The sequence below is a fragment of the Pleurodeles waltl genome, chromosome 8 (genome assembly GCF_031143425.1).
Source record: "Pleurodeles waltl isolate 20211129_DDA chromosome 8, aPleWal1.hap1.20221129, whole genome shotgun sequence".
Classification (NCBI taxonomy): domain Eukaryota; kingdom Metazoa; phylum Chordata; class Amphibia; order Caudata; family Salamandridae; genus Pleurodeles; species Pleurodeles waltl.
In genome coordinates this window covers 53,482,168-53,502,902 of record NC_090447.1, presented here as the reverse complement: position 1 = coordinate 53,502,902, position 20,735 = coordinate 53,482,168, and the positions used below count along the sequence as shown (strand labels likewise).

At 43.3% G+C, this 20,735-nt stretch overlaps 1 protein-coding gene across 1 annotated transcript; it reads left to right on the top strand.

Moving 5' to 3' along the window:
- Positions 1-15,174: 15,174 nt before the first annotated feature.
- On the top strand, positions 15,175-16,131 carry LOC138249390 (olfactory receptor 52L1-like). The gene has a single exon (XM_069203349.1). It carries the CDS (start codon positions 15,175-15,177, stop codon positions 16,129-16,131), a length of 957 nt encoding a protein of 318 aa, XP_069059450.1.
- The last annotated feature ends 4,604 nt before the right edge of the window (positions 16,132-20,735 follow it).

Genomic DNA, 20,735 nt, shown 5'->3' with positions numbered 1-20,735 from the left:
TTTCTCTTCAGATTCTACTTGTAAGTTTTCATCAGAAAAACCTCTGCATTCATTGTTTCATCCTCTCACCTCGGATCGACCGCAGACTGTTCCAGGAACCACTGTAACAGCAACAAAGTATCCAGAAGAGGATACTTCGAATTGCAACTTCAGCTCCAGCCAGATTCTGAAACAGATTCCACAGTGTGCACGCTCTGGGGAGTCCCTGTCTCCATCCTGCATCGGAAGGACCGAAGAAATCTCCGGTGGGGTGACGGAGTCACCTTTCTGCATCTGCAGGCACCATTTCAGACGACAACCGGTTCTCTTGGACTCATCTGCCAGCGACGAGCGTGCTCCTTGGAACACAGGTGGTGGACCCCTTCGACCCAGACTGTCCTAGGATCCAGCTGTCCAAAATTGGCATAGGTAAGAGCTTGCCTTCCCACTTTGCGACAGTACCCCTGTGCACCGCATCTTATCTGCCTCCTGGGTCCTCTGTGCGACATTTGCAAGAATCCTTTGTGCACAGTGTGGCTTGGGTCCTCAGCACTCCATCCTGTGAAACACAACTCGCTGAGTTGTTATCCAGCGGCGAGGGACCTTCTTTTGTCGTGCTGCTCCAACTGCGATTTGCATCTTCTTTGTCCCCATGTTCTGGGACCTCTGCAGGTGCTGCCTGGTCATCTGTGGGCTCTCTTCAGTGTTGGGGGCCCCCTCTACCTCTCCAGTCTGGATTGAGGTCCCCAGTCACTCCTGGGTCCAGGCAGCACCATTTTGACACAAACCGCAACATTGCCAGAACCAAGGGTTGCTGGACGCCTCCAGTGACACAAACTGCTTGCACCCCTCTTCTCGACGTGGGACATCTCTGGCATCGCACAGGAACCCACAGTCTTCTTCCTTTGGTGCTTTTCTGAGGTCTTCTTGTAACCAGAGACTTCCATTTTGCACCTTCAGCCAGGTTTGCTGGGCTCCCGTCCTTCCTGGTAACTTTAGTGACTTTTGGACTTGGTCCCCTTCTTTTACAGGTCTTCAGGTCAGAGAATCCACCTTTTGTTGCTTGCAGTCTTCCTTGTTTCTTGCAGAAATTCCAATCACGAGTTGTAGTGTGTCCTGAGAGTACTTGCTGTACTTTTCTGGGCTCTGGGGAGGGGTACTTTACTTACCTTGGTATTTTCTAATACTCCCAGCGCCCCTCTACACACTACACTTGCCTAGGTGAGAATTTGTGGTTCACATTCCACTTTCTCAGTATATGGTTTGTGTTGCCCCTAGGCCCATTGCATACTATTTTGTTTTACAGTATTTGCACTGTTTTCTGACTGTTTTACTTACCTGATTTGGTTATTTGTGTATATTTTGTGTATTTTACTTACCTCCTAAGGGAGTATAACCACTGAGATATTTTTGTAAAGTACCTTTAATTTTAGTAACCCTGAGTATTGTCTTTCTTATGACATTGTACCTATGTGATATAGTGGTATTGCAGAAGCTTTGCATGTCTCCTAGTTCATCCTAAGCCGCTCTGCTATAGCTACCTCTACCAGCCTAAGCTGCTAGAACATCACTACATTTAACTAATAAGGGATAACTGGACCTGGAATAAGGTATAAGTACCTCTAGTACCCACTACAAACCAGGCCAGCCTCCTATAGTGTCTACTCAGTATGCAGCATTGTTTCCTTAAAGCATTGTTCCTACAATTACATGGATACACATTTTTTTACAATCTTTGACCATTTTTTTAGTAATATCAATATATTGTTCAGCCAATCTGGATCTGAGCTTTTTTGTATTTTAATCCGGCACAATTGCATTTATTTACAGGTAGCCTAATGGACACCAAAAGGGGTCCTCGCTAACATCACAGAGGGCCGAGGAGAACCTCCATCTTGTTCAGGTTAGCAGTCTAGTGCCACAACTTATTCTTACGTCGGAGTACATTGCCTGAACGGACGGAAGCCGGCTTGCTTTCCGGAGTATAACAACTCTGTACATTTGGAAACCGGTAATATTCGGACCTCGGGGAAGTGAGAAATAGGTAAAGGAGCGGGAGTGTTGCTTTGACGAAGTAAGTGCAACCTTTGATTTCTCTTCATCGCGTCATTGACACTGGCCATCAGAGGAGTTTTTTTCATTTTATTTTTAATGCCATATTACATTTCAGCATCTTTAAAGTGCTACTATAAGCACATCCCCCACCCAGCTGATACATGATACTAGAATTTGTAACATTCAAAGTATGCCATGCATGGACCTTGTGTGTTATTCTGTGTGCTTTACGTGTTCTATGTTAAGTTTGTCTTGTATTGTCCACAGACATCACAACACTATCAAGACAATTTATCAGCACTCATCACTTGATCATTGAAAAGCTTGTGTTTTACACGTTTGGGATGCTGTTTGCCCAGTTTTGGCACCTCACCCACAAGCAGATTAAATTTATTTAGGCCCAATATTGCACTGAGGCAGGTTAATTGTGTCTCTTATGTCTCCACAGGTATTACTCTGATGACATCACATGAGATAGGTGTAGTATTTTCTATCCTTAGCATGCAAAGTACGAGTTTGTATATTTGATCTCTCTGTGAGGAGTGGAACAAGGGAGTCATCCTTGGTACTGATGATAAGCCTAGGTATAGACTTTGAAAGATGTAGACAAGGAAGGCAGGTAGATTAAGTACCCTACTTCTGTGCACCCCCCTATTTTTAGGAACACCTATTTATAGGAACACCTATTAAATTGCTGTAACCACTAGGAGGCTTTAAGACCCCCCCCCCACTCCTATCTTTACCTTTACCTGAGTCAAATTGACAAAACAATATTCTGAAACAAGTGCTCCCATGTATCTGTAGGTTGTAGCATGCCCCCTTGTGTAGCGGAACGGGAGGAACCCAATGATGAAGCATGCCACCAAGAGGTAACCATGGCGGGCGAGGGTTATTAAAGGAAGATCTTTTTTCCTTGTCTTTCCTATGGGGACTCCTCTCCTGCTGGGTTTTAATGTGATGTTACAGAGATATGATGTCTTTCCAGTCTAATTTCCACTGGAGTCCTTGTTTCTCTGTGTCACAGCTGACCCTGCCAGCAAAAGTCTTCATCGTCAGTGCAAATAATAGAGGGGACAGTAGCAACCCCTGTCTCATCCCTCATACCATGGAGAAATACTCAGAGTGTCCCATTCACCCTTATTTGTGCCTAGGATGCCCTGTACAGTAGGTGGATCCAGCTGCAGAAATCAGAGAACCACCATAATATATGGCCATTCCACATAATCAACTTGTTTCTCTGCATTTGATTTTATGGAATGCTGATTCCCTCAGGTTCTTCTGCCTCACCAAGTCCCCTTATAGGTGCATGGAGTTTGTGGAGGGTGGACATGTGAGGCATGAATCCCAACTGGTTCCCAATGGTAATGGCGATTGGCCGATAGGAAAACCAATCCTCTCTGGATTCTCCCTCTTTATGGATAAGTGCAATATGAGCAGTTCTGAGGTCACTGGGAAGCCTCCCCTCTGCCTTTTGCCTCCTGGAACATACAGGTGAGTGGCTCTCCAATTTTCCCTGGCACACAATTAATAAATCCCCCTGGGAATCCATTAGTTCCCGGCATCTTCCCACATAATAGCTGCCTTATTACCTTTGTCGCTTCCCATACTTCTAGCTCCTTGTCCACTGTGGTGGCAGCCTCGGTGGACAGGCTTGGAGTAGGTAGTTCTCGAACAAAGTGCTTGACAGGTTCATTAACTCTTGATTTTTATAGTCATTTTAGGTATGATGCAAAGCATAGTGCAATATCTGTGTCTGTCTGCATTGGTTGTCTCTCACTATTTTTGACCTCCCCGACCCACCTTTGACTCTAGTCTTTGTTGGCTAACCATGCCAGCAGTTTACCAGCCTTGTTTCCCACCTCATAAAGTTTGTGATGTTAAGTGAGAAACATGGCCCGGGCTTACTCCTCCAGAGTTTGTCTATACTCTTCCCTAGCTAGGGCTACATTTTGCCTATTTTCAATCACTACTAGATAATCTGTTCTCCAGTTCTTCCCATTTTTTGTCTTAGCCTTGCCTGGCCCATCACGGTTGAAGTAATGTAGAGTAGTGTCAGCTATTTGATGCCAAAAATCCCAGTTGCAGAGGTACCATGGGTCCAGTTTCCAGCCTTACCATATGACTTTTATATGGGTTTGAATGTGGGGTGTGATCCGAGGCCCCCTGCGGAAGATAGTGTGAGTGTGTGTTTGTGAACCTTGATACTTAGAACCTTAATACTAGAAGATAGTCAAATCTGGAAAAGGAGTGTGAGCTGCTGGAGACACAGTAGTGTTGCCTACTCATAGGCTGGGCATTTCTCCAAAGGTCCATACGGCATACGGTCCCACAAATGTAGTTAGGCTGTGGTCCTTCCACACTGGTGTGCCAATCGCAGTGACACTATCTGAAGTGACCTGCAGCACAAAGTTTAGAACCCTTTCTATCATCATATTCAGTTCTGATTCTTGGGCTATCCATCATCCTACTGTATCCAATCCTGTATTTTGGAGGCCAGGAGGAAAGTAAACTGAATGACCACCAGTTGCTCCCCATTTCAGTCACCCTGGATCACAGCATAATGTCCCTTTCTATCTATCCACATCCTCATTACTGTCAAAGAAAGGGAGCGCATAGCCAACACACCCATGCCCCACCATTGTAACATGAGTATTTTGTATTTTGCCCTTCTGATGGAATTAGCATTTATTGCCCACCAGATGGGTTTCCTGCATCAGTATTAATTTGGAATCATGTCTATTCAGGAACTTATTCACAATTCCCCTCTTCAATATGTTTCCCAAGCCATGTAGATTCCAGGTTAGTATTTTAAGCTTGAGATTATGGGAACATGTCATCACTGGCGAAGTGGTTACCTACAGGTCCTATTTTCATTTAGTAGCAGACATCAAAGTCATTGTTCCATTCCATGTTCAAGTAGTGCCATATTCTAACCCCCCCAACTATCCCTCCCTTCCTGACAGCCTCAGGCTGTGACCACAGAACTGGTCGCTCCCTCAATGTCTAAGGTGTCTCTCATCCCCATGAACAACATTAAAACTGCTGTGCTCATGCGTAGCTCCATCGTGCCCGCAGCAGATGATGCAGGCATGTGCTACTAAAAGGGAGTTTTCCTCCTGATTCCTCAGCTTCCCCGGTCCTGTGTATCATAAGATGTTCTGTCTGGTCACAGGCATCCTTCCGTCTCTTTGTTCAGTGATACTGCTTAACTTTCATCATTTGTTCAGTGTGGGATGTCTGGCTGACAAGCAGGCATGGGAGGAGTGGGCTCTGTTCCTCTCCATCCTTCATACCCGACCTCCCAATCCCAGACGCGCCAGCCACCAGCCATTCAGCTATTTGAGGGCTGCTTTCAGCATAGTGAAAAACCAGGATGTTTCTTCACCAAACACCCTCACTTTGGCAAGGAGGATCATCAAGTATTGTATGTCCTGTTGCTGTGGTTCCTGCTTAACCATGTCGATGGTGCGTTTCTTAATGAGGACTTCTAGTGTATAATCGAGAAATGTCACAATTGACTGCTACTTGTAGTGGAGAGGGCCATGCTTTCGCATTACCAGAGAATCGCATCCCAGTCCTGGTATTTCAAGATTTTGGTGACGACGGGTTGTGCCCTGCTGCCCTGGTTTCAGCTGCACTGCCTGTACTCTGTGTGCCTGCTCAATTACACAATATGGGGGGACAGATTGCCTGGGCGGAAACAGTATTTCAGAAATCCTTTTCGGCCTGGCCTTCTGCATCACACATGGAGGCCAACTAGGTGGATATGGTGCAGTGGGACTGCCCCTTCTTGTCCTCTGCCCTCGAGTGCAGGTGGCAAACAACATCTGAGAGCTGCCTTACTGCTCTGTGCAATGATTGCAGGGAACCAGTATGGTCCTGCAGGGTGTGTTCCACAGTTGATACCCTGACTGAGAATTTCTGAAGGTTTGCTAGTAGCAACATACGATCCAGAGCCACTGTGTCAATTTTCTCCTCCAGTATAGTCCTGTATCTCGTGTAGCTGTTAACAAGTCCTTCATTGAAAGTGATTTGTTCCTTAAAGCGGCGTGGTGTGGCATCTGCTCATCAGTTTGTTTTGGTGTTTCATTGCAGAATGAACATTTTTTATAGTTTGGTGACTTAGGAGTAAAGCCCCACCCCCTTTTGCCTCCATGCCATAGTGGTCTAGTTTTGGCCCCACGTGCCATCAAGGGCACTGTTCCAGGCAAGTGGTGTATGGGTGAAGGCAGACCCTGAGTATAGATAAGGACCCACGATCCTCTGGTGCTCTGCAGAGGTTGTCTGTCTAGAGGGTGTTCTTTATTCGTCACCCCTAACGTTAGGGGGGCACTTGTCCCCAACTCACTGCCAATATAATGCTTGTGGTGTGACTTCCTCCTCAGGTCCTCATCTCCGGGCCCTGATTGTCTGCTGGCCACTGCAATGGTTCCCAGTCACTACCACATTCGTGTCCCAGTCCCACTGCCTTTCAGAAGCTACCCAAATGCTCCAGAGGTGGTTTGTTGATCCAGCGGGTGCTGATTGCCCAATTTGCTCTTAGGGAGGGGGCCTCTCCTTGGTTGCTCCATGCCTCTTGGCCTTGCCGCAGCTTATCTTGCTGCCTTTCCAGGCATTCTTTAGTTTATTCAGGGCCTGCACGAGTGATGTGCTTCTGTACTGTTTTGTCAGGTGATCCTCTTGCTATGGGCCATGCTGCACAGGTTGCTTACATCATCTCAGCCATAGTCTTATCTGCGTATTGCCCCAATGAGGGACTCCATGCAGTTCCTGTTCACTGCGGGTGGCCTGATGACTTTGGGAACTACTGCTTACGTAAGTTCTTGATCTCCTCTGTCTGGGGGAGGGATGCTGCTATGGGAGGCTCTGGTCCTCCCAATTCCTCCTCTACTCACCCCTCAGGACTGTCTGGTTCTTTGCAGCCCCTCCAGGCTGACACACTCACTGTAGCTCTTCACTGATTTTGCAACTTTGTTATTTAATGGAGCCTCCAGATGTAGGCTGCCTCAGGCGAGCTGCCTGGGTCTTGTCGGTCTCTAACATACCTTGCAGCGTTTCGCAGGTTTCTGCACAACTCTCAGTATCGGGGGTGGTTCCGTGTTGTCAGAGGGTGCTGCTCTTATGAGTCCATCAGGAGTTTTTCAGGACTTTGAGTGAGGGAGAGCTGTTGCTATTGAGAGCTCCTCACTTTATCTTGGCTTAGCGTATTAGCCATGCCCCGTCCTAACTATTGTGCATTATGCCAGTGCCCTGGGTAACATGACTGTGAATGGCTCTACTGTTGGGGTTTGTCTATTGCTTTCAGACAGTAAACACTATGGGGGCTAAGGTGTGGAAAGGATATGCATCTTGGCAGGCTCACTAGGGAGGGACTGTTCCCAGCTCACTTACAGTTCAAAGGACTTTGCCTTCTACACACACAAAGAACCCTGACACCAGGCTGCCTTGCCTTTTGTCACCTCAAGACAATTTGGAATCTTGACAGGGCAAGGGGAAGAACTTTCCGGAAACAGATGTAGGGATAGTTCAGGGAGTCCCTCCACACAAACACTGGGACCCATTATATATATTTTGGACCTTCAAAGCCACTTTTCAAAGCACTTGTGGAACTGTGAAAGTTACAGAAGAAGTTCTAGCCTGTGCCAGATGACTGCCCTGCTGCTGAGAAGGAAGACTGGGCTTGCTTACCTTCATCACAGGAGTCAGTTGGCTGAACTCTTGTGTGAGCTACAGGGACAAAAGCTTCAGAAGCTTCTCTGGAACTACCCAGCTGACCTGCTGTGACTGGACCTGCCTGGACCTGCAACTGCACCTGCCTGAACCCTCCTGGCCTGTGCTGGAGTGGGTCCAGATCCCCAAGAGGTGTTTCCCCACTTCCTGGGTTCTTGGCTGGAATTAAAGTGTATTCCTCCTAAAACAAAGGGGAAAATCCTGAAGTTTGGGTCTCCTTGTGACCACGAACAGGCCTTTTCACACCATGACTCTCCCACCCACAACAACTGCCAAAGGGACTTTCTGAGGAAGCCTCCTCGTTATGCCACCAGGGACTGCCAGGAATGACCAGCAACATGGGACCTGCACTTTACACTACAGCAACAACAGCCTGTGATGACCGCCAACATGAAGCTACTGCAATGACCACTAGCAATGCTTGGCTGGCTGTTTCCGCAACAGCTATGACCACCCTTGGCACCCTGCCTGCTCTTCACGCTACAGTAACAACCGTCCATTATAATAAGCCTCCTCCTGGCAGCCTCTTCCACCGCCAATGGAGCTCTTTGCACCAGACTTTGAAGTTAACTTTTCAGCTGGGCTAACCTGGTGCGTGTATCCAACTTGCACTCCATCATGGTTGGCCTGAACTTCTGACAGTCCCCCGATCTAGCATGACTAGATAACCGCAAATGGCGCTTTGTGTTTTTAGGTGCTACTTTCACTTAAAAGTTTGAAATGGAATATATCTGGTTCTATTGATTGGATTTATGTAATTCTGGTATCATTTTTTTTATTAAAAGTTACTCTATTTTTTAAATCGGTTTGAGATTTTTCTTGTGCTACAGTTTCACTTTATTACTGTTTGTGTGCTGCATAAATACTTTGCACATTGCCTCTAAGTTAACCCTGACTGATTTTGTGGCAATCTACCATAGGGTTGAGCAGAGGTTAAATTAGTGACTTTTGTGGTTCAACTTGACAAGCATTGTGATTTGTGTCTGAGTGAGGCTTCCACAGCCCCCTTTAACCAATAATCAATTTTTCTTGAATAGGTACATAAAACAAAAGACAGTGCTGCTAGCAGTGGAAAATATAGCTATGTATACTCTGTGTATTCAACAGAGGTGTTATGGAGAGCAGTGGCTGCCAAAGACAGATTCAACTATGTAGCACATCTTTATCCTGGAAAATTGTTAAATGCATCATGAGATGGTAGTGACATCCCATAAAAAATGTATGTCACCCAACGAGAAATACTGGTATTGTGTGATTACAGGTATATAAATCCTTCTGCCTGGTGTCTGTACAGTCCTGTTAAAAATACAATGAGCCCTTTAGAAGGTGAGATTAAAAGCAGTGTTGAGAAGTGATGTGTCTGCTCCATTCAGCTATTTTGAGAACTCCATTAAGTGTTTGTCATAAAGAGGTCATTTTGATATATCATTTATCCTTTTGTAAGAGCAAGAGACTTTGCTTTTGTATTTGGCATAACTAGGCCTGTGCAAAGTTGAGCACCACTCTGTGCAACAATGTGCCACTGGCTGCTGTAATATGTGGAGTAAAACCAAAAGACAATACAGAGGGAACCAATTTACATCTATGTTAATTGTCTTTCTATCCCTCCTTGTGAGGGAAGGGAAGTAATAGGGTGGAATTCTTATACAGTTCCTACTCAGACAATAAGACTACACAGTTGGGAGGGCAGACTTCAGAATGTGGGCTACTGAGTCCATCCACACCATCAGTAACTGTCAGCCCAACTCCTGGATAGCTCACAGCTCCTCACCCAAACCCCCAAACTTACAGAGGTGGAAGGTGATTATGGCAACCTGAACATGACACTCTGACTCTCCAGGGAAGCTGTGGAAACAGGTTTTACCCTTTTGTAATATTACTCATACATGCCAAGGAAGGACACAAGAAATATGAGATACAAGGTACAGATATAGATACGAGGTACGAGATACAGGGAGAATCTCCCTGTGTGGGAGATTCTCTCACAGATTGAATATCAGGGAGTATTTCAACCTTATGTATCTCTAATGAACAATCCCTTGTTCCCTGTAGCTTTGCTGTATCATTCCTATAGAATAGCTTTAGATTAAAGACATTTGAATAGTCACAAATGCACTTCTGTAATACAAAACTCACAAAGTACAATATTAATGAACAAAATTGTCAGTAAAAGTTACAAAACAAAGCAGAATACTCCAACTGGTTTTTCTGCCACAACATCGTACCTAAAAGCAGGGATTTTTCCACATTTTTGCCGACTCCCCCAACATATATCCGACACACAGTTAGTCAGAGTAGATCACATTGTTTAGGAATTTGCTGAACATGGCTACAATTCAATTTTAAGAAAATGAAAATTGCCTTTCTCAGTGCCCTATTTTTTGGATAAGAGCTGGCAAATGAGAGGAACAGTCTGGCACCACACTTCCTACACAGGTGTATGCAGTTACAACCACCAAACACCATCAAAAACTACAATCCTTATTAGGGCTTTTCAATTTGACAGAACCTACATACCAGAATATGCACAATGCCTAAAACTTATTTATAATTTAATTAGTTAAGATTTCTCAAACAAACCTTGGACACCAGGACACACATAAATACTCAGATCACTACAGGCTGACATGCTGGAAGCAAAACATTTTTACAGACATGAAAACTAAATAAACTTGATCATTCGGATAATTGTGGGTGTCATTGGCTTTACCTATATCACATTCAGTGATGGTGACACAGTGCCAGTTGCATGTAAATCACATTAATATCCTAATGCACATTCTTCAAGAAATGCATGTACATGTCATTGCTTAAAACAGGTTAGCTACAATGCATAAACGATTAAACATAAAATTAAGCTAAAAACAGGGAACCCAGCACAAGTCTGAGAAGGCCTCACAACATAACTAGCCCTATATTTAAAGGATTCTCACCCACCACAGTCACAGTTATAGCTCTTGTATGACTATGAGCATCAAGAACCAAGCGGGCATATGTTGGGTCTTGGGAGACAGATTGTGGCATAGGTAGCAGGGTGTGGCAGTGCTGGGGAAAAAGGTGTTTTTTAGTTTGGCCTGAAAACCCTGGGATAAGCACCAGTGATTTAATGAGAACAAGATTAATCATTACCACAGATATGGCAGCCTGACATAATGAAGAACATGTATTAAACACATTAGTATACTTCAATACCAATCCTGCCACGAAGGAAATCATGTTACTGGCAGTACATATTCCTCTCTAGTTTATATGGACACACCAATTATTCAAGCTCCGCACAACTAATCCTTCCCCTTTTTTTTCACCTGAACTCAGTCCTTCATTTTGGCTATGTACTCCCCACCTAATGTGCCATGTTCCCTTTGAACCTAAGGGCCTGACTTAAGAAAGTGGCTCTGCACCCAGTGCAGCGCCACTTTTCTTGCACCCCTTATCACCCCCCTAATGCCACCATGTGTGCGCCGTATCTAAGATACCTTAGATATCTAAGATATGGCGCACCATGGCGGTTATTAGGGAACTAGCATCAAACATTTTGACGCTAGTTCAGAGTTTTGCAGGATTCGCGGAAAATTTTTTGACGCTAATCCTGCAAAGCCCATTGAGGCCCATCGTACACAATGGTGTGCCTCCTTTTAACGCCTGCTCTAAGCAGGTGTTAAAAGTGCTGAAAAAAATAATGCAAAGAAATCTGTTAGATTTCTTTGTGCCATTTTTTCACCCCCCCCAATGCGGGAACCCCCCTTTGCATACATTATGCCTGGCACAGGCATAATGTAGCGCAAAGGGTTACAAAGGATTACAGAGGGTTGCAAAGTGGCGCAATGCATGCATTGCACCACTTTGTAAATTTGGTGCTGCAATTTTGGCCCATTGGGCCATATTAGCATAAACAAAATGATGCTAATGCAGGGGCGGTTCCTCCATATGGGTGGAGGAGCGTCGCCCCCGCCAGCAGCAACCACTGCGAATCCTTTCACAAGGAAGGGATAATAAACTTTGTTTATTATCCCTTCCTTGTGAAAGGGGCAGGGCATTGGGGGTGATGAGCAGAGGGAAGTGCACTGTGCACTTCCCTTAGAGCACATGTATGTTTGGCCAGCCGTCTCAGGCCAGCCAACACACATGCGCTGTAGGCTCTCTCCAGCCCGGCAACAAAGTTGCTGGGATGGAGAGAGCCTGCACAGGCTCCCAGACTGCTTGGGAGCGCCCTGACTGGGTGCTACCAGCCAATCCTGACGCTTCTTTGAGCAGGGTCAGCATTGGCTGCAGGGCAGGTTGGGAGCCTGTGCCTGCAGATTGCAGAGGAGCAAGGAGTGGTGTGGCGCGGGAGCCGAGGTCAGTTTAAAAAAATATATATATTTTTGAAGAATGTTAATTGTTATGCGACCCCTGTGCATGCCCCGCCCTTAGGAATCCCCGCAAGCCACAACTGTGCTAATATGGCGCATGGATGCGCTAGGGGCTCTTAAATCTGCCCCTATGTCTTTACTGCAGTTTTATAGATACACCTAGGTGCCCGTTTTCATGACCTTGGTACACCTGATTCTTAGCCACATACCACCTTAAAATGTATTTCGTATACGTTCCCGCCATTCCCTCGTTGTGGTTTTAACTTCTAACGTAAATTAGACTAAAACTAAAAAATGCTTCAAATTTCCCCTCTCCCCAGTTATTGTCCACATTCCACAGTCAATATTTTAATAATCATCTGAAAGTAGCAATTATTTAGTGTGTCCTTTTCTTTCTTTCTAATCCGACATGAGTATAACTATGAGGAAGGAATAAAAAAAAGCAGTGAATACGAATTGTGATCAGACAGCTGAGTGATACCAAAACATTACCATTGACAAATTTGTGAAATTTATGTATTTTGTTATTCAGAGAATTCGACTTTATGGCTGGTTTTATTTATACCACGTTCCTAAGAATAACAGAATTATCATTTTTGTTTAAGGTCCAACTTTCCATTTTGAATGTTTACTATTCTTATGTATTTTGATTGTTTTGATACAAGTATTTCATGATTTTCCTTATTCGAAAATAAACTTCTAAATTAAATATGCACTATCCCTTGAACAATCGAGTCCCCTTGATACAATTTAGTGAAGTATTTTAAGTTGGTGTGTGTTTCCATTTGTAGTTTCATAACTCTGCATAATTAATTAGTGTATGTTCTGTTTAGTCTTGTGGACTAAGTTAATAAATCATGGTGAAAACTCACCTACTATCTCAGCAGTGCGAAATATCTCCTGATCATATTAGTTGTAATTCCACCAGTACTTGTTAAGATAATTTGGACAATAACACTTTTCCTGGGACCAGTTTCAATGTCATGAAACAATTACCCTAACCAGCTAAGAAGCATGGGCACCTTTTTCAGAATGTACACCCTACAATATACGAAATAGTATAAACTGTCCATAATGAGATAGAAGCACAGATGTTTTGGACCTCATTTTCAAAATTTGAGTCTACAATCTGGGAAGCACCACAGTAGAGATTATTGTGCTTGAAGCCACAACTATAAACAGGTAAACATGGAATGCTGATTGAACCTTAGCAGTTGTGCCTCACATAGTCTGTATTGTGTGCAGGAAATTGTATTTGAACAGGAAATGGACATGGTTTTATAAATTGAGGTTCGAATATTTGATAACATATTGTATCTCTTTTGTACATGTAGGCAAGTGTCCTCTTTTGCTTCGTGCTATATTCAGAGTTATCTCCCTCAAGGTTTAACGTAGCTCTTCATAGAATGATCTAGAAAGAAATATATTCTTCTTCCATTCTCTATTTGTGTGTAAGTGTTTCTATGAGATTGAGCAAAAATCCTGCATGGTAACCATGGTTGTACAAGAGAGGAGAGAAGCACAATGAAGACAATTGTCTGTTAGTTAATTAGAATTCTGACGTCATAGCTAATCCACCTAATTTCCCTACAAAATTGAAAAAAACAACTGAGATATTTTTGTGGCTGTTGGTTTGTTTGTTCTGTACGCCCATACAAGGGTGGGTGATGCACAGGTTACTTGGTATAAATACACCCATCAACTCCTGCCATGATGTAATGTCTTACTCCTCACAGGGTAAGTCGGGTACAAGATCTGTGGAGATTGAATATGAAGGCTGAGATGGGACAGCAAAAAGTGTTAGTGGTCATGAACGTTGAGATTTGACTGCCATAAGTTGTATACAAAACTCACATGTTGAAAGTCTGCTATCTTCTCAACAGGAATGTATTTTCCTTAGTTTGTTTTCTTGTCTCTAACCAGGGCCTTTAGAAACCTCGTGGAACCAGAAACATTTCTATGAGATTAGATGAGTATGGTACCATAATAATGTAGCCTAAATATTGTCTGACAAAAAAATTGGGTCCTAAATACTTTTCTTGAAAATGTCACCCACATTTTGTTAAAAATAGAAAATATACACGCAATAGAGCAATATTTTGAGGAACAATATTTAGGCCAGCATATGTTTGTTATATTTTTGCTATCAACATTTTGATATACAAGCCACAGAAGGGCCAGCCAGTATGGAAATATTCCAATATGGACAGAGGGAGTGCAGATTAGTATTGTTTTCATGGATGGTTAGAAATTAAGTAACAATGAGATCCTGGCTAAGGTGTCCTGGTTGATGTTTTCATGTCCATCACCCTGTTACTTGTGTATGATACAGTGAACGACAATATTTACACAGGAAACATTAACTACTTGAAGAGGATTTATAAAGAAAAGAGAACCCTTTGTGACTTAATCAGAAAAGCAACATTGATGAAATACCTCATTCTCCTCATGGTGTGTCTTGAAATAATGAAAATTATCCCTTCAAGATATCACAAATATTTAATTCACAATATTGTGCTGCTTAACTATGCTAAATGCCACTGAGAGATACAGTAAAATCTAAAGCATTTATTTTAGGTCCCCTGTGCCAGGATTAAATGGTGACCAAAACATTATTTCATTCCAAACACAACTGTATTTGGCCTGCAGCAAATATCTGAAAATTCTTAAACGAAACGGGGAAATGGCAATACAATGTTTTTTTCTATTATTTCCATTTTAATTGGATCCTTTTCAACAATGTCCAAAATCAAAGGTTCAATTAATTGATTCATGTAAAATAGTACAAAGTCTAAGTTGTTTCTATGCTCTGGTTCTTTATATTGGATTTTGAATGTGTGTTAAGGAGCCTTTTTCAGTCCTCTCAGTTTAGGGACAATCGGTTGTAGGAAGGAGTTTGCTATTCATTAATTGTACTCCATACATTGTCATATAACTGTTTCAATGTCTTTTATGAAAATGTAAAATAAACAGATAAGTCTATCCTATTTGGCTCCTTTTCACAGGAAAGTTCTCCTTCAAATCACCAAAAGTTACAGAGTAGCAACATTTGAGTGGTATGCAAGTCATCTTTAACACCACCAGCAGCAGACCAGCGGCATTCATCCTAGTCGGCATTCCCGGACTGGAGGAGGTTGCGCTATGGGTCTCACTGCCATTCTTTTCAGTCTACACTATGGCAATCTTCAGCAATGTCCTTCTCTTGTTCATCCTAAAGACAGACCAAGGATTTCAGGAACCAATGTACTTTCTGCTGTCGCTGCTGGCAGCCAATGACTTGGCATTTCCTAGTTCTACAGTGCCAAGAATGTTGGCACTCTTTTGGTTAGACTTCAAAGAAATTGACTTTGCTGGCTGCCTTGTGCAAATGTTCTTTGTTCATTCACTCTCGGTGGTGGAATCAGGGATTCTGGTGGCGATGGCCTTTGATCGCTATGTTGCTATCTGTTACCCTCTAAGATACACATCCATCTTGACCAGTGCAATACTGGGGAAAATAGGACTGATAATTGTTATTCGAGCGATTATTACTATACTACCCATTCCAGTCCTAGTGTGGCACTTGCAGTATTGCAATTCCAATGTCATCTTCCATTCTTACTGCGAGCACATGGCCGTGGTGAAGGTACTCTGTGGCAATGTTAGCATCAACAGTATGTATGGTTTGGTCCTGTCCCTTTCCATAACTGGACTTGATCTGCTGGCCATCGGCCTGTCCTATGTGATGATCCTCTTGGCTGTTTTTAGGCTGCCCTCTAAGGAGGCCCGTCACAAGGCGTTCAGCACCTGTGGAGCCCATGTATGTGTCATTCTGGTTACATACACACCAGGAATTTTCTCCTTTGTAACACATAGGTTTGGGAAGGAAAACATCCCTCATCATGTCCACATTCTCTTTGCGAATGTCTATATTGTTTTTCCAGCTATGCTAAATCCTATAGTATATGGTGTTAAGACCAAACAGATTCGCAGCAGAGCTCTGTATCATTTCCATATGAGGGATCCTCAATTTTAAAGGCTGCAAACACCTATCGGCAGCTGCCACAGTGAGCAGTGACATTCTGAAGGCAATGGGGACATGTCTAATTTATCCCAATCTCCATGAACTGAATCAGCCAATCAGAACTTTTGAAGAATTCAAGTCAAAGTTTCAGATGATGCAGTGAAAGCCATGTGCCTAGTATGTGTGTTCTCTTTCATTCTTTTTGATCTCAGGGTATTTACCTCACTGTTGCCTGAGGTCTATCAAACAGTCTTTAGACTGATGTACTCTGTTAACACCTTGTGTCATACCAGTGGTAAGGATCACATTTTTTTTGTAATTAAGATAGGTGTGATTAAAAGTCTGGTCCTATTACCACAAACATGAGAGAGATTTGCAAGACAAAGGTGCTGAAGTGTAGGCTTACGATTTGAAACATGACTTGGATTAGACACCAAGAGCCTATGCAGCCTTACAAGTCAGGAAAGGAGCCTCTACGGCAATCAACCTTTGCAATGGGTAGTAAAGGTGATTTTTGCAAAAGAGGGTGTCTTTCCATGCACCATTCAGTGTCAGAAACAAAATGAGCAACTGCCACGAGTCTCACTGTCAGTTAGCTGATCCTGAGGAGACTACAACTGGTAGGTAAGGAGTCTGGAAGGATGTTTTAGCAGATGTTGGCCAGAGAACAGATCTGAGTCTCATTTTTGTCAGTGTGGTCATGGAAGAAAGGAAACTTGCCTACCCTAAAGGAGAAAAAGATTGCCTTAGGTATGGTTCGACGTCTATTCAATGAAACATTCATCAAGGAACCAAAGCCACCCAGCTCTTCTGCTCACCACATCCTGTCATGAATGTTAATCTGGGAGGATATCTGCCACCACTTCTCCATGGCTCCTTATTACGTTGGACGGGTACAATGAGCTATTTGGCCTGGATGCATCTCAGAGGTTGAGAAAACACAGAGCTCCTAGTTGATAATTTTATTGGCGCCATTGTTCCCACTTGGGAATAATGAAATAGATACAAAGGGATCACTGGGGCTAAGTGGAAACTAGGAAAAGTGTATGTTGTTCCACCTAGATCTTGGGGCCCACTTCCATATAATAAACATAGGGAGTTTATTTACTACAATATATCACAACGCAGCACAAAAGCCAAAGTTGCTGAGCTGCACTAAATTGCCTGAGAGCGTAAGAAAGCACTCTACCGATAGTATGGCACTGTCCTGCTCTGTCACAGCACTGCTTCACAATCAGGCTTCCAGCCCCACGCACACACTTGTGCACCTTGGTGCAAGGTTGTGTGTATGATATCTAGCTTAGAGTTTGTTTCCTTCCAGTACAAAATACTATGTTTACACTAACTTTTAAATGTTTCTTGCTTTGTATGCTGTAAAGTGTAGCACATCAAAGACAGAAAAGATTGGAGAAATAAAAGCACCTTGATAATGCCAATGTTAAAACAGTGTTACTTTTTCATTTAAAACCATGTTTACTTTTTTTTAGTAGATATGATTTTTCATCAAAAACCATGGATGGTTGCATGGACTTGCCAATGTACTACCCAAGGAATGCTTCCATTATGCAAATTGGTATTATGCTTGGGCAACTTTCTAAGTTTTGTGCTGGAAAATACATTTCAAATAAACATTTTTCTGCTAATGTGCATCACTTTTGTGATGCAAACTCGGCATTAAAGGTAAGCAAATATTTCCATAGTGTGCAGCAACTGTCGTAGTTTGGACTCTTGCACTAGGCAAGACTGCTGGTTCCAGGATAACAGTACTTTTGTTTGTAGGCGACTATGCCTATCCTACAACAAGTCCCAACTGTTGTCCCAACCTTACCGGCTCACTAGCAGCACCTCACCAGAAACACAATAGTAAAAGGTGATTTGTGGCTGCCTTTACGCATGGACCCGAGAATAAGACATCTCAGGGAGTGTCGTGGTTAAACGGAGATTACCCCTTTCTCACAGATATATCATGTCTCATACAAACAAAGGTAATGACAAGGATGCAGTAAAGTTTCAATAGTTTTTATTTTACACAACTGCAATTTACGGTATGTTGCATCGGCTGCAATGATTAGTATAATGAATAGTGCAAGAAACAGAATTGTGAAGACGAGACTCATTATTACAAAGACCCCCACCATCTTGCAATGCATGTAAAAGACATACAAGGTGTAACATGCCCTAATACCATAATGTAATAGGCCTAACCTCCTACCTAAAGGAGAGCTGGGTTTGTTAAACCCAATCTGCCAATGCCACGTCCATGAGAGGAGCCCCCAACCCTCATTACCTTGGAATTAGGTCTCTATCTCAGACTCCGCAGGGGCACGAAGACTGGGTCAGCGTCAAGACGACGTGCAGCATCGATATCAGCGATGGTGGCGATGCCCTCTGGTCGGAATCCCTCTGATTATCTGTCTAAAGTGCGATGTATTTATACTGATCTACCAGGACCCCTGACGTTGGTGTGTTCCCAAACAATAGATAACAGACATGCTTGGGACGGCAATTATTATAAACAAATCCCTCGAAAGTATAGAGAGTGAAAATCCCTAAGTGTGAACACCTACTGTTTTTTTTTTTGTCGCTTGATCTTGATGCCTTAGCGCGGTGGCACTGATAATGCAAAGCATAACAAGTAGCCTAACTATAAACAAGGCAGCCATCTTAGATGAATTAAATAATTAAATGGGATAAGACAGAGCAAGCTAAGTAGGTTAAAAGTCACTAGGTGACGGGGGCACGAGTCTGCAAGCCAGAGGCTAAGCTAACTCCTGTTATCCCATTTATATAAACTAGGATTCACTACACAACTCTTTGGGTGTATGTTTGTGTATCTAGGTGAAATGTAAAATGCACAAATGTGAGCTTTACAATGACAGTACTTTAAATGTGCTTCATACAAACTACATCCTAACGCAGCAGGTCATGTCATGTGCACTTTCAAAGTACCTCCAAAGGCAGTATACTGTCAATCTATAGACAGGCATGAATCATATTCTACAGAAGAAACCTGTAGATTCTAGTTGTTGTATCTAAGGGAGTGATTTAAAATTTCATGTAGTGGGAGCATTGCCAGAATTGGCGCAGCACTTGCTCTGCCAAACCTGTGGTCCTCTCTCCATCATTTAAAGGTGGGAAAACTGCTCCTCCAGTTGCCAATCACAGGGGAACAATCCACCACATGACTGCAAATTGTACAGGGCCAAGTGGTGTTTCCTAGTGTTTCCGGACACAGTTTTTTCCTCTGCGTGTCCAACATGGGATGCATAGAGGATCCAGTTAGGAAAAATTAACAATGGCCCAACACACATGGAAAAAATGCAGAACTTTCAATTTCTTTTTTTTTCAGAAACATCCTTTGTGGAGGTTTATTTCTGAAACATAGTGTGAATCTCCAGTATCCAGGGGAAGGAAGTCTTCTGAAAAATCCAAGAAAGTAGGTGCAACCTTTCATTGCTCCTATTTTGGGTGTACATGGACGGGACGGTGCTCCCTAGCTACGTGGTACTCTTGGGTCACATTTTGAAATCCCTTCTACACCACAGCATCTCTGGGGGAGACTCAACATGTCCTCTATGTACTTGGAAACATAGAGTCTGCAGGTTCCATAGGAGCTTTTATACCAGTGTCCACATACAGTTACGGGAATCATGTGCCAGGGCTGTAAGAATTCCCTAGCATCAATGGTGAATGTTCTTATGCAACTGGGGAAACACCTTGGCGGACGAGATGTCAGAAGATCAGGGACACCACATTTGTTTGCAGTTCTGAAATTCTTCTATGTTATTTTCCTAATTTAATTGATCTAGTCACAACGTATGCTGGTTATCTTTACTGTGTCCATTACATTAAATTGTTGCACAACCAACAATTTGGGCAGTGGCAAGCGATGCACTAAGGTAGAACTGAACTACAAGAGCTCCTGTTTTTCATTCCATAAAAATCCTTCAAATTTTAAAAATGAACTAGAATGCCAGGAAATAAGGTAAGATAGAGATGACACTAAAACCTGCCAGATGACACAACATTCAGGTTGAGGGCTCCAGTGACTTTAACAAGAAGAGAGTTTAATTGGAGCCTAGCCAGAACTGACAGATTTGGGTATGTGATGGCTCAAGTGTCTTAGAGACAGAAGTTTGTACTGCCAAATAGCCCCTGCAAGACAAAGGAAATTAAGAAAATGACAGGCTTCTCCATGTAGGAGGTAGAGGACCAGACCCCAAATGAGTGCAGTGGTATTGTGCATCTCAGTATGTTTGAAACCTTGTGAAAGAGGCAGAGGTCCACAAGTTCCCATCTTTATCGAAGACAGAGGTAGATCGCAATTGTTTGACTTACATTGACAGCGGTGATATCAGAGCAAAGCCTAGTCTTTTTTGAAGGAACCCTTGTTTTGAAGATGGACATCAAAGGGCAGAGTATCAAACCAAAAGCGTCTGGTCCAAAAGTGTGAAGTCTCAACAGACCAGTCCCACAGGTCTACACAGGATTTCTGCAAAGTATCTGGCATTCAAGGTTAAAGTGGCATTGTGAAAGAGAAAAGAAGGAACGTCACCTGCTTGGGACCATCCGGTGACAGCTGTGGTGTAAGCCCAGTTCCTTGGGAAAAGAGGGCA

Coding starts and splice junctions, on each gene's coding strand:
- LOC138249390 (XM_069203349.1), top strand. CDS start 15,175: ATGCAAGTCATCTTTAACACCACCAGCAGCAGACCAGCGGCATTCATC.